This window comes from Vanacampus margaritifer, chromosome 17 (genome assembly GCF_051991255.1).
Source record: "Vanacampus margaritifer isolate UIUO_Vmar chromosome 17, RoL_Vmar_1.0, whole genome shotgun sequence".
Taxonomy (NCBI): Eukaryota; Metazoa; Chordata; class Actinopteri; order Syngnathiformes; family Syngnathidae; genus Vanacampus; species Vanacampus margaritifer.
Genome location: NC_135448.1, coordinates 4,693,820 through 4,708,462, shown reverse-complemented (window position 1 = coordinate 4,708,462; position 14,643 = coordinate 4,693,820). Strand labels below are relative to the sequence as shown.

Below are 14,643 nucleotides of genomic sequence, written 5' to 3'. Positions count from 1 at the left end.
TTAGATTTTTACACTGACACATTGAGGTTTGTTTGTGTGGGAGCACCAGCAGGAAGTTAAGATTTTAATAAAAATTGAAAGCTGTATTTCAATGTTGGTGTTTTCATTTTGAAAGGAAAATTTACCAAAAGAGACGCGGAGTTTTGCAATGTGGTAAAGCGAGTTTGGTGGGTTTGTGTGCTGTTTAAGGTGAGCTGTTCGGTTTGTTTTTTCGTTGTTTGCTGCACATCGAGCACCAAGCAGGACGGGTAAGCGGCTATTTCCTCTTGTCTTATTTTTTAAACTTTTTTTTCCTTCTCTGAGCAAGTTTGCATTCAGAACTCAGTTTTTCCTTCCTTTTCTTTCACGTCGACTATAGATGGAACTGATGTGCTTTGTTTTTTGTTTTTATTACGGACTTGGTTTTACTCTGATGTTGGATAAATATTAATTTTATGTGCAAGTTGTAATAAATCGTTTTTGTGTGATCGTAGATAACAGGGTGTGGCTGCAGTCAAGTCAGAAAATGAAAGCAGGAAGTGCACTTGGGGACTTTTTCCAAATATTTCCTTCACTCGTGACTGCGCTGCGGCTCTCTTGAGAGTGAACGTTGGAAGCTTGTTGACAGAGTCGGTATCTTTGCAAGGAACGATGGCCAGCCGAGCTGAGGACCATCTCCAATGTCCAACCTGTTTGGAGATCTTTAAAGATCCTGTCATGCTGCCGTGTAGTCACAACTTCTGTCGTGCATGTGTACAGCAGTGGTGGGAGCATAAAGGAGATCGAACGTGTCCAGTCTATAGGACGGAGTTTAGATCAATTGGTTTACCTATGAACTTGGCCCTGAAGAACATGTGTGAGGCCTTTTCACAAGCCTCAGTGGAGTCCGACGACATCTGCAGCTTGCACAAGGAGAAACTGAAACTTTTCTGTGTGGACCACCAGGAGCTTGTGTGCCTCATCTGCAGAGATGCAAAAATCCACGCTGGCCACAAGTTCTGTCCCTTCATTGAAGTTCACGAAGATCACAAAGACAAACTCCAGGACGGCCTGCAGGACGCAAAGAAAAGACTGAAAGATTACATTGAGACAAGAGACAACTGCAATGAACAAGCGACGTACATCAAAATCCAGAAGCTACTCGACAAGCCCAAACTGCTCTCAGGAGCTCCGCTGGACGAAGTCAAGCATGTGGGCAACCTCAAGTTCAGCGTGTGGGAACGAATGAAGGAGATGGTCTCCTACAGTCCTGTCATACTGGACCCAAACACGGCCGATCCGGATCTCAGTCTGTCTGAAGATCTGACCAGTGTGAGTCATCAAAAAGAACATCAGCGTCCAAACAATCCAGAGAGGATTTACAACGATGAATGGCTGAATCCGAATTCACCGGCCTAATACGGTAAATAAAGTTAGTACGGTAAATAATTACCTATTGAAATTGATTCAATGATATTTGAAACGGGGCAGCACGGTGGCTGACTGGTTAGCACGTCCGCCTCCCAGTGCAGAGGATGTGAGATCGAGTCCGGGCTTCGGCCTTCCTGGGTGGAGTTTTGCATGTTCTCCCCGTGGGTTTTCACCGGGTACTCCGGTTTCCTCCCACATTCCAAAGACATGCATGGCAGGTTAATTGAACACTCCAAATTGTCCCTAGGTGTGATTGTGAATGTGGTTGTTTGTCTCTGTGTGCCCTGCGATTGGCTGGCAACCAGTTCAGGGTGTACCCCGCCTACTGCCCGAAGCCATAGGCTCCAGCACCCCCCGCGACCCTTGTGAGGAAAAGCGGCCAAGAAAATGGATGGATGGATATTTGAAATTATTTAAATAAGAATTAAAATAAATACTTTATGGAAAAGTTCCTTATATATGTTTTACATTTGAGCAAACCACAACATGACACATTCTTAAGCACCAATCTTTATTCAACTTTTTTTTATCGAACAATCAATGAAGTCAATCAATGCAAAATATCCCTTTGGGAGAACAAATATTTCACGTACATGCACTTGGAAAAAGGTGACTCTAGGTCGCAGGTTGGCGATTGACTTTGGAGTCGTGTCATCAGATTTGCGGCCACATGTCTTGGACACTCGGATGAGAGGGGGCAGAGCTATCAACCGATCACCGCCTGCTGGTTTGTTGGCTCCGATGGTGGTGGAAGATGCCTGTCCCACCTGTTTCAGAGATAATTTCTCTGACCTGTAACCTCCTCCTCACTTGCTGAAGACAAATGATAGAACTGCAAAATAAACTTGACAGCATTTATAAATGTAAAGCTGAGGTTGCTTATGTTAGGTCTACGCAGATGAACAGATGACATCATACATATAATCACAAGCCAAAAACAATTATTTATTTGAGCATAGCATTAATGAAGCTGTTACTAATGATAAGAAAAAACATTTCTGAATTTTGCTATTTGTACTTTTCTTCTCTCCACGAATCTAAATTTGACCACAATGCTATGTTATCTTTCTTCACTCATATTATTGCTCTTAGACCTATGAGTCAAAACCAAAAATTGTTATGTGATTCTCCAATCATCCAGCAGAGGGTACTAGAGGCTGGCTTTAACCAAACAAATAATGACATCAAGGAAATGTCTTTCTTAAGACTTATCTCTATTAAACGCAATATGACATTTAAACTACACTTCGAACAAATAATCTTTAGGCACTTATTCTGTATTGTGTATTTACCGGTAGCTGTTTTATGTATGTATGTATGTATGTATTTATTTATTCTTGTTTCTTTTTATTTCATTGACTTGTATGTCTTGCTTTTTGTCATTGTCATTTTTTGTTTTGTATTTATGTTTTTGTTTACACTCTAGGTAGGCTTCGTTATGTTGTACTTCCCCTGGTATTGTCTCTGTAATGTATTTCTTTATTTAAAAAAAACAACCTTCAGCAGCTGACATAAGCACTGGACATTACATTAGGTACATCTTTCAACCAGTTTTAAACACCTGAAAAACACAAATGTATTCAAACAAAATTAGAATAAAAAGGGAATGTTCTTTATTGTAATTCATTACAAATCAGTTTAATAAATCCACATATCTTTTTTCCTAAATGTATTTTTCTTCCACATATGCAGAATATTTTATTAGCCTACTCTTATACATTTCTTTCAACACAGACGCAAGCATCAAGTACAATTATTGTTGGATGGTTGTTATTTCTTGCACCTAGTGGTGACCATTGCACACAGCAAAATCTATTCTTCCAAAATCAAAGTCACAAAGGATTTTTGGTATGGAATCATTATTGAACAGAAAACAATACAGGTTGGTAGACAATTCAAACACAAATTTACATTTTGTTCAGATATTTTTTTTCTTTCATAGTCTATTTTTATGTATTGATTTTTGGGCAGGTCAATCAATGTAAAATATCCATTTTGGGTGGAAAGACCTCATACAAAATGACTGATGACATTTGTAGGAGCAAAAATATTTCCAACATAATCACTGACTGAGTCATATCACGAGGTGCATGTGGAATTATTTTCAGAGGAATTTTATCATTCGTCTGAAAGTAAGGAAACAATTTTGCACGAGGCAAATGGAAAATGTCTAACGTTTCATACAAGCGAGTGTTTGTAAGAGATTCTGAGATTTAAATTTTGTTTGTTTTGTCCACATGAACTCAAATCCTCTGCAGTTTCACTCGTGGTTCCCAAAGAATAGATAAATTACAACGCTTTATTATGTATTTATAATTTTGACGTCCCACTTTAACCTCTCTAGATTATTTGGATGCTGCTGACTTTTTCCAAACATTACGCTGGTCAGATCTTCAGACAGACTGAGTGTTGACTGGGCCGTGTTTGGGTCCAGAATGACGGGACTTCAGGAGACGATCTCCTTCATTCGTTCCCACACGTTGAACTTGAGGTTGTCCACGTTTGACTTCATCCAGCAGTGCTCGTCGTGGGCGCAGCTCGGGCTCGTCAGGACTTCTGGACGTCAAATAGGGTCTCTAGTCTCTCACTGAGGGAAAGTAGGTGGGACTTCAGCCTCTTGAGTTTGATGGGCATCTTCTGGATTATGACCATTGCAGTCTGGAAGTTCTTTATGAAGGAAATGTGGTCAGACGCCAGCTGCTCCTCTGTGCTTCTGTTCACGTCTGAGAGAACGGCCATGTCTCTGCTGAGAGCCTCAATCGTGACCTTCATCTGCTGGCTCTTCTCCTTCTTTTCCTCCCTCGCAGCAGACAACCTGGCCTCTTCAATCTGCAGGAAGCGGCAAAGCTCCTTAAAATTCTTCTTAATCTTGCTTTCCACCTGCTCCCAGTGGACCTTGATGTGCGTCGCTTGTTCATTGCAGTTTTATCTTATCTCAATGTAATCTTCCAATCTTTTCTTTGCCTCCTGCAGGCCTTCCTGAAGTTTCTCCTTGTGACCTTTACAACTTCTTTGAGAGGACACACCATGTGGCCATTGTAGACTTCTGCATCTCTACAAATGTGGCACACAAGCTCCTGGTAGTCCAAACAGAAGAGTTGAAGAGCATGTGTGCGTGCGGGTGAGTGTGTACTCATTAGTTCACTTAAAACCTATTAAAAATCCCATACCGTTCACCTAAACAGAATACTTCAGAATCTAGCTAGAGTCGTGAGGTTGTCAGGAGACACGAGGAAGGATCAAAGAAAAGAAAGGAAAGTGAAATCCAGTACCGACCAGACATTACCTACTACCCATCGGGTTACCAACCAGAGTCTTTCACCAACCCCAGAAACATCTAAATTCCAACAAATTCGGGAGACCTCAAGAGACTAAAGGAGAGACTGAGGAAAGGAAGGAAGGATACTGTAGATGAAGCAGAGTGAGATCCGCAGACATCAGCCTCCACCGATTCAATGACCAGAGGAAGAAGCAGATTGTGTTTGAATTTCGATAGATGCTGGTGTGGTGGATTTGGCATGGATGAAAACCTCCACCATAGAGGGGAGCAGTCGACCCCGGCCAGGACAGAGCAAGCACAATCCCCAGGGCTACTCAGGCCACGGCAGCGTCAAGGGACAACCCCCGGGCCCCACTGGCCGGAGAGCAAGCCCAGGAGCCAGGAGCGCCACCCACCCCAACATGGCCCGCGCCCCCAACCCAACGCAGCAGGACGGCAGGCACCCCACCGGCCCACAGCCATCGCCCCCGCGCCTCCTATCCACCGCCGCCACCCAGAACAACCCAGCCCCAGCCGCCCCCAGGCCCCCAAACCCCCAGACATGTCAGTGAGTGTATGTGGTGCATTAAAAAAATAAAAATAGGGGGGCACGGTGGCGCAGCGGGGGACACGGATGGGGGACCGTAGCACTGCTTAATACTGCGGTCTGCCCCAACCAATGGCACCCCACCCCGACACACCTGCCCTCCTCAGTTGTGTGGTTCATTAAAATTTGAGGGGAGTTGTAGGGCGAAGACGGTGTCTCCATGCGACCAGCGGGGCCCTTCCCAACCGGGCGGGGGTAGGAAGCGCACCCGTCCACCAAACCCTCATCCACCCCACGGGACCCCGGCAGGCATATGGGACCAGGCCGGCGGGGTGATAGGGCTCGCCCTACGGATACTGGGGCCCGCCCAAGGTGCCAAGGAGGCCCACCGGAGCGGGGCAGGAACAACACCACCAACCCCCCGCCCGGCCCCTGGAGCCCCGAGACCCGGGCACTGGATGGAGCCCCTGGCCCAGGGGAGGGGGAGAAAGGCAGACAGGGGAGGGGGAAGAGACGGGGGAAGGAGACAACAAGAAGGGCAAGGGGCGGCGGCGGGGCGGCGGTGGGGCCGCAGAGAGAGGGGGAGAGGAGGAGGAAGGGTGATGAGGGAGAAGGGACAGGGAGGCGGAGGACAGGCGGGAGAGGGGAGAGGGAGCCACGGGGCACCCTGGAGGCCCACAGGAAAGTGAAATCCAGCACCGACTAGACATCGCCTACTACCCACCGGGTTACCAACCAGAATCTTTCACCAACCCCAGAAACATCTAAATTCCAACAAATTAGGGAGACCTCAAGAGACCAAAGGAAATACTGAGTAAAGGAAGGAAGGATAGATGAAGCAGAGTGAGATCCGCAGACATCAGCCTCCACCGATTCAATGACCAGAGGAAGAAGTAGATTGTGTTTGAATTTCGATAGATGCTGGTGTGGTGGATTTGGCATGGATGAAAACCTCCACCATAGAGGGGAGCAGTCGACCCCGGCCAGGACAGAGCAAGCACAATCCCCAGGGCTACTCAGGCCACGGCAGCGTCAAGGGACAACCCCCGGGCCCCGCAGGGGCCACTGGCCGGAGAGCAAGCCCAGGAGCCAGGAGCGCCACCCACCCCAACATGGGCCGCGCCCCCAACCCAACGCAGCAGGGCGGCAGGCACCCCACCGGCCCACAGCCATCGCCCCCGCGCCCCCTATCCACCGCCGCCACCCAGCACAACCCAGCCCCAGCCGCCCCCAGGCCCCCAAACCCCCAGACATGTCAGTGAGTGTATGTGGTGCATTAAAAAAATAAAAATAGGGGGGCACGGTGGCGCGGCGGGGGACACGGATGGGGGACCGTAGCACTGCTTAATACTGCGGTCTGCCCCAACCAATGGCACCCCACCCCGACACACCTGCCCTCCTCAGTTGTGTGGTTCATTAAAATTTGAGGGGAGTTGTAGGGCGAAGACGGTGTCTCCATGCGACCAGCGGGGCCCTTCCCAACCGGGCGGGGGTAGGAAGCGCACCCGTCCACCAAACCCTCACCCACCCTACGGGACCCCGGCAGGCATATGGGACCAGGCCGGCGGGGCGATAGGGCTCGCCCTACGGATACTGGGGCCCGCCCGAGGTGCCAAGGAGGCCCACCGGAGAGGGGCAGGAACAACACCACCAACCCCCCGCCCGGCCCCTGGAGCCCCGAGACCCGGGCACTGGATGGAGCCCCTGGCCCAGGGGAGGGGGAGAAAGGCAGACAGGGAAGGGGGAAGAGACGGGGGAAGGAGACAACAAGAAGGGCAAGGGGCGGCGGCGGGGCGGCGGTGGGGCCGCAGAGAGAGGGGGAGAGGAGGAGGAAGGGTGATGAGGGAGAAGGGACAGGGAGGCGGAGGACAGGCGGGAGAGGGGAGAGGGAGCCACGGGGCACCCTGGAGGCCCACAGGAAAGTGAAATCCAGCACCGACTAGACATCGCCTACTACCCACCGGGTTACCAACCAGAATCTTTCACCAACCCCAGAAACATCTAAATTCCAACAAATTAGGGAGACCTCAAGAGACCAAAGGAAATACTGAGTAAAGGAAGGAAGGATAGATGAAGCAGAGTGAGATCCGCAGACATCAGCCTCCACCGATTCAATGACCAGAGGAAGAAGTAGATTGTGTTTGAATTTCGATAGATGCTGGTGTGGTGGATTTGGCATGGATGAAAACCTCCACCATAGAGGGGAGCAGTCGACCCCGGCCAGGACAGAGCAAGCACAATCCCCAGGGCTACTCAGGCCACGGCAGCGTCAAGGGACAACCCCCGGGCCCCGCAGGGGCCACTGGCCGGAGAGCAAGCCCAGGAGCCAGGAGCGCCACCCACCCCAACATGGCCCGCGCCCCCAACCCAACGCAGCAGGACGGCAGGCACCCCACCGGCCCACAGCCATCGCCCCCACGCCCCCTATCCACCGCCGCCACCCAGCACAACCCAGCCCCAGCCGCCCCCAGGCCCCCAAACCCCCAGACATGTCAGTGAGTGTATGTGGTGCATTAAAAAAATAAAAATAGGGGGGCACGGTGGCGCGGCGGGGGACACGGATGGGGGACCGTAGCACTGCTTAATACTGCGGTCTGCCCCAACCAATGGCACCCCACCCCGACAAACCTGCCCTCCTCAGTTGTGTGGTTCATTAAAATTTGAGGGGAGTTGTAGGGCGAAGACGGTGTCTCCATGCGACCAGCGGGGCCCTTCCCAACCGGGCGGGGGTAGAAAGCGCACCCGTCCACCAAACCCTCACCCACCCTACGGGACCCTGGCAGGCATATGGGACCAGGCCGGCGGGGCGATAGGGCTCGCCCTACGGATACTGGGGCCCTCCCGAGGTGCCAAGGAGGCCCACCGGAGCGGGGCAGGAACAACACCACCAACCCCCCACCCGGCCCCTGGAGCCCCGAGACCCGGGCACTGGACGGAGCCCCTGGCCCAGGGGAGGGGGAGAAAGGCAGACAGGGGAGGGGGAAGAGACGAGGGAAGGAGACAACAAGAAGGGCAAGGGGCGGCGGTGGGGCCGCAGAGAGAGGGGGAGAGGAGGAGGAAGGGTGATGAGGGAGAAGGGACAGGGAGGCGGAGGACAGGCGGGAGAGGGGAGAGGGAGCCACGGGGCACCCTGGAGGCCCACAGGAAAGTGAAATCCAGCACCGACTAAACATCGCCTACTACCCACCGGGTTACCAACCAGAATCTTTCACCAACCCCAGAAACATCTAAATTCCAACAAATTAGGGAGACCTCAAGAGACCAAAGGAAATACTGAGTAAAGGAAGGAAGGATAGATGAAGCAGAGTGAGATCCGCAGACATCAGCCTCCACCGATTCAACGACCAGAGGAAGAAGCAGATTGTGTTTGAATTTTGATAGATGCTGGTATGGTTGATCTGGCATGCATGAAAACCTCTACCAAAGAGGGGAGCCGTCGACAACGGCCAGGACAGAGCAAGCACACCCCAGGGCCCCCCAGGCCACAGCAGTGCCAAGGCACAACCCCCCGGCCCCGCAGGGGCCACCGACCGGAGAGCCAACCCAGGAGCGCTCAACACGGCCCGCGCCGCAGAAGAACGGGGCACGGCAGGCACCTGCCCACAGCCCCAGCGCCCCCCCACGACCCCGCCCCCCACCCGCCACCCAGCCGCCCCCAAACCCCCAGACACCCCCAGACCCCTCCCCACTCAGCTACAGAGAGGCAGAGCCGCCCACGCTCAGCCAGGGCTTAACCCATATAAAGTTAACCCACTGGCATGCAGTGATTCCGAATATTAACCCTTAGTGCCCATTGGAAGCAAATCTTGAGGAGTTGGTGACTGTAAGGTGTCATTTGATGTAGTCTGCTCGATCCTGCTGGCAGCAACTGGGTTCCTGACTATAAAAACACAACCATTAGTTACTAATTGCCAAATACAGAAATAGCAATGTAAGTTATCGTGATGTGGTGGCTCTCGCTAACAGGCAGAATTAAGCAACCAGATTTAGGTTAAAAGATTCTATATACGTAGACCATGTTTCTATAAATTTTGATATTTGGTTTTTATTTGAGGCAGATATCTTTTCCATTAAAATGTGATTTATGAGGAGGTTAGACCATTGGTCGATATTCAGAGTTTGTTTATTTTTCCAGTTAACAAGAATTGTTACATTTGTGCGATAGTAAGGGCTACAAGTGTAGATTTAAATTGTTTACGTGGTAAGTCAGTTATTGTTAGGTTACCTAGGAAACACAAGTTTGGAGATAAGGTATCCTACAGTCCCGAAGTATTGGAATTTGTTTCTTTAATCATACTTTTAACTTGCAGATAATGTAAAAAAAAAAAATCTGTTTTTTTGATGTATTTTTGGAGCAAGGATGTATATGATATAAACATATTATCTGAGAAAAGATGGTAGAGATGTGTAATTCCTTTCTGCTCCCACACACGTAAATAAAACGATTGGTTGTTAAGTTAAAAGTCGAGGTTATGCCATAGGGGAGAAAGCCTGCAGGGCTCCACTTGGGCTTTTGTAATTTCTAGTGCCTTCCACCAGGCAGTCAGGATGGCGGAAATTATTGGGTTTTTAAAACAATTGTGTCGCTTAATCGATGTTGTAATGAAGAGTAAATCTAAAAGTCTGAGGTTATTACAATCCTTCTGTTCTAGTTCCAGCCAACAGTTAGTATCTCTGTTGGGTTGTACCCATAAAACGATATATTGTAGCTGGTTAGCTATTAAGTAGTGGATAAAATTTGGTGCCATTAGACCTCCTTTGGATTTACTTTTCTGAAGAGTAGATACTGTAGATTAATCTTTGCTTTTTTTTTATTCCAGTAAAATTTTGTAACGGCCGAGTCCAATAACTGGAACCAGTTAGCCGTAGGTTTAAATGGAATCATTGAGAAAAAATAGTTTATTTTGGGTAAAACTTTCATTTTAATGGTGGCTATTTATCCTATTAGAGAAATAGGAAGATTATTCCAGCGCTCCAAGTCACTATAAATGCTATCCAGAAGTGGAGTAAATTTTAAATGAATTAAATAAGTTAATTTAGGTGAGATTTTTATGCCTAAGTATTTTAAATTACCTATAGGAAATGAGTAGTGTGGGTCATGGCTTGCAGGATTCCATGGATTTTCTGTAATAGGTAATAGTGTTGATTTTGTCCAGTTAATAGAATAATCTGATAAATGTGAGAATTTAGTTATTCAGTTAAATACTTCCCCTAACGAAATAGCAGGCCTTTCTAAATAAAGTAAAATATCATCTGCATATAGATTAATTTTGTATTCTGTTACCCCAGAGTGAATTCCTTGAATCCTTCTTTCCTGGCGTATAGCTAATGCAAGCGGCTCAATAAATATTGCAAATAAAGGGGAAAGTGGGCATCCCTTTCTTGCGCCTCTCTGTAGAGTAAAACTTTGAGATATAATCCCATTAGTAGTAACTGTAGCTTTAGGAGTACTGTATCATATAATACTGACACCCAGTGAATAAATGACTTCCCAAAGCCAAATTTATTTAAAACAGCAAAGAGGAAGGACCAGTTAACTTTGTCGAAAGCTTTTTCTGCATCCAATGATATAATAACTGCCCTTTATCATGCTGCTGTGACATGCTAATAAGGTTAAAAAGCCTCCTAATATTATTAGTAGAGTGACGACCTTTAATAAAGCCTGTTTGGTCGCTATGAATGATTGTCGAGATTACTGTTTCTAGTCTGGATGCGAAATCCTTAGTGATAATTTTTATATCAGTGTTAATAAGTGAAATTGGACGGTAACTTGATGGAAGGGTGGGATCTTTTTCTGGCTTCAATAAAAGTTTAATTGCTGCTGTATTCATGTGTGGGCGTATGTAACCATTAGTTTTAATATCTGTTACTACTCTTAAGAATAGTGGAGCAAGCATTAACCAGAAGTGCTTAAAAAATATAGCCGGATAACCATCCGGGCCAGGTGCTTTGCCATTAGGCATACTATCTAGAGCACTGTACAGCTTGTTTATAGTAAGTGGCGCATCTAACATATCTTCATATTCAGTAGTTAACTGAGGTATATTTAAGCTACTGAGGAGTGCCTCAATATGCTCAGGGTTAGGCTTGTTAGTTTGTGAGTATAGGTTGCGATAATAGTTATAAAAAATGTGATTAATTTCTTCTAGTGATTGTGTGCATTTACCAGTTGTCCCTTTAATAGCCGTTATAAGAGATTTTTCCCGATTGCCTTAAAGTTGGTTTGCAAGAAATTTATCTGATTTGTTATTACATTCAAAGTTGTATCTCAATTGTTGTATTATAAACTCTGTCTTTTTAGATAGCATATTGTCTAAGTGTATTTTGTAAGTCAGTCCATATTTGGTCATTTGGGTTTATTACGGACTCATCCGTCAGTTGTTTAATTTTATCTTTTGAGTCTTTTTCATCGTGTTTCTTTTTATAAGATGCATATGATATAATTTTACCTCTAATTACCGCTTTCCCAGCTTCCCAGAGAAGAGATGGAGATAAGTCTGGAGAGCCATTTATTTCCAAAAAGTCTGCCCATTCTCTTCTTATAATTTTGTCAAACTCCGCGTCATTTAGCAGTGAGATGTTAAAACGCCATGTTAGGGGTAGTTTAAAGGTACAATCAACTTGTAGGGTAAGAGAGACTGGTGCATGGTCACTAATAATAATAGGATGTATTTTTGTACCAATTTTATCAGCAATAGAATTATTTGTAAGAAAAAAATAAATTCTTGAAAAAGACTGGTGAAAAGACGGAAAAGAAGGTAAATTCCTTCTTAGTTGGGTTTAATCTTCTTACTCTCCAGCTGTCGACGAGGCCAAAATCATCCATATATTCCCCTATTACTTTAGCAGATTGTAATCACCTTATATATGTTTTATTATTAGAACGATCAATTAATGGATTAAGGACTGTGTTAAAGTCTCCTTCAATAATAATAGTAGAGTTCGCTGCTAAATCAAACAGCTGAAAGAAAAATTCATGAAAAAAGGACGGATCATCATTATTAGGGGCATATAAGCAAAATTACCAAATGTATATATTGTATTAAATATAGTCACCTGAATAATAATGTATCGGCCCTCTGGGTTTGTTATTGTATTATTTCGAGTAAAGAATAAATTCTTATGTATGAGTATACAGACTCCTCTTTGTCTACTGTTATAAGGGGCAGAGTACACTTGACAAAAATTCTTGTCAATAAGGAATTTTTCTTCAGATTTTTGTAGGTGGGGTTCTTGTAGGAGACAAATATCTGTTTTTAATTTTAAGAGATGGTCGAAAATGTACCTTTCGCCTTTCATTAACTCTTTCACTGCCATGGACATTAAAAGACGTCAAGTAAAAACCTACGGAGGGCCGCCAATGACGTTAAAAGACGTCATCCAATTTTAAAAATTTTATTTTTTGCAACGGGTGGAGGAAAGCCTTGGCCAGCTGTGGTGAAAGTTTCAAGCAGATCTAGTTAGCCTAATGACTATTTTTGGCCCCTAGATGACAGCAATGACTCTCTTTTGACAAGATTGGGTAGGCGTCAGTAGAAGACGTGAGGCGGAGCTAGAGGGGACAATGGCTGGGGAAGGGAAGAGAACATGGCGACCGGTTGCAAGCAGCTCACGCTCGAGCAGTTTTTTTCAAAGACGAAAAGCATCGACCAACGCTAAAGAGCACATTGATGACGACGATGGTCATCATCGATGATGATGATGGTGACTCCGAGGTTGGAAGCATTGACGCGTTAGTAGAAGACGTGAGGCGGAGCTAGATGGCTGAAGAAGCGAACAATGGCGACCGGTTGCAAGCAGCTCACACTGATGATGATGGTGACTCCGAGGTTGACGCCGAAGTTGGAAGCGCTGACGCGGCGGCTATGACAACGTCATAAAGGTTCACGGGCTAGCGATGCTAACACCGGAAAACGTGGAGCACAACCGAGCACGCTCAGGCGGACGTTCAATCGGACGACGAAGAGTGCCCCGAGTCCAATGCATATTCATCGGAGGAGTGGGTACAGTCTGCTACTTGCTATTGAAAAAAAGGCCGTCAAGAAAGTGTAACGTCTGCACGCGAAACGGACAATCGAAGTGAAACGTATCTGTTGTGCAAATCCTGCTCCGTCTCCTTGCACGCAGGGCAGCGTTACAAAAAGAAAAACTGTATTTGAAACATCCACATAATTGTAAATAGTACCACAGTTGCACACATTTGTAAATAGTTTGTGAAATTGTTTTGTCAAATTGTTACACTGTTGAATGGAAATAAACGTATTTTGCAATCTAAAAACACTTTTTCATTGTTGGTGGTGGTGTATTACAGAAGTAAAGCACTATTTAGGTGTTTGTGGCATCATTCATGGACAAAAAGAAGTGTACAATTCACTAGAGTGCATGAAATAACATCGTTTCACAAAAAGCTCTTTTTCTCCGCTTTTTGTTTCAAAACAGAGCATTTCGGTGAAACTAACCATATTCTATTGTTGATTACTGAAGAACGGAATAAGGTAGAAACAAACTCTTTTTTTCTGATGAAAGATGAGAGTTCAATCCGCAGTTAATCTCTCTCAGGAATCGGTCATTCATTCCATACTGTATTGCTGGTGTGTCTAAAATGAGGCAAACGTACTTGGATGTACGAGGATTTCACCTGACACCAGCAAATCTACTAACACACAGGAGGAGGGGCATGGCTCAGGTGGTACACTGGCTCCAACCTGAAGGTTGTGGGTTTGTACCTCACCCTTTGAGTAGCCTTTTTTGTTTTGTTTTAATAAACTTGTAAAATTTACTCAAAACAGTACAGTACAGTACAAATATATAATGTAGCAATACAATATACTCTCTGAAAATTAATTTTGTTCCTGCTGTTGCAACCCACCCTGGAGGGAGGACCTCATGAGTTCCTCGAACTCGATTTATTCACTTTTGGAAATTGGCGAGATGACCTATTTCTTCCTGGGTGTGGATGGCAGCTGTGGCTCACGAGGTAGAGCTGGTTCACCACTAATGAGGTCCCTTTAAGTTCCCGTCCTTTACTTTTAACAAATTATTTCTATTTAAAATGCTCAAACTTAGAGATAATAGGACAGGGTTTGTTGCCCCTCCAAGCCGATGTACCCGGTGTAAGGAGATATTATTTACCGTCACCTGAGGAATTTTTAACGACGTCATCATAATTTTTTTATCTCGACCTCTGGATTGTCAGGTATTCTCGGATATGCCTGAGAATATTAAATTCTCCCGCATGCCACGGGATTGAACATCAAAAAAAGTTTATTTTAGCGTTTTATTCTCCTTTTTAATAGTTTCCAACTCGGCTGAAAAATCCGCGAGTGAAGAGCGTAACTTGGCATTATCTCGTTCGAGGTCACTTACCTGTTGGCCGACGAATTCCAAGCTTACCTTTAATTCTTTAACGTCCTCGCGGATGAGGTAGGGGACATCTAGTTTTTTATTT

At 46.0% G+C, this 14,643-nt stretch overlaps 1 protein-coding gene across 15 annotated transcripts in view; it reads left to right on the top strand.

Annotated features, from left to right (window-relative positions):
* Positions 1-178: 178 nt before the first annotated feature.
* The window catches only part of LOC144037672 (E3 ubiquitin-protein ligase TRIM39-like), a 74,246-nt gene continuing 59,781 nt past the window's right edge, over positions 179-14,643 (top strand). For 10 of the 15 annotated variants that reach the window (XM_077549325.1, XM_077549326.1, XM_077549322.1 and 7 more), the window contains exons 1-3: positions 179-248; positions 474-1,381; positions 4,363-4,510. In XM_077549325.1, coding sequence (XP_077405451.1) covers positions 631-1,377 — 747 coding nt within the window. In that variant the 5' untranslated portion in view covers positions 179-248; positions 474-630 and the 3' untranslated portion in view covers positions 1,378-1,381; positions 4,363-4,510. Of the gene's footprint in view, positions 249-473; positions 4,291-4,362; positions 4,511-4,574; positions 13,780-14,643 lie in introns of those variants that run through there. The other 5 variants (XM_077549324.1, XM_077549323.1, XM_077549329.1 and 2 more) reach the window with 4 other exon arrangements.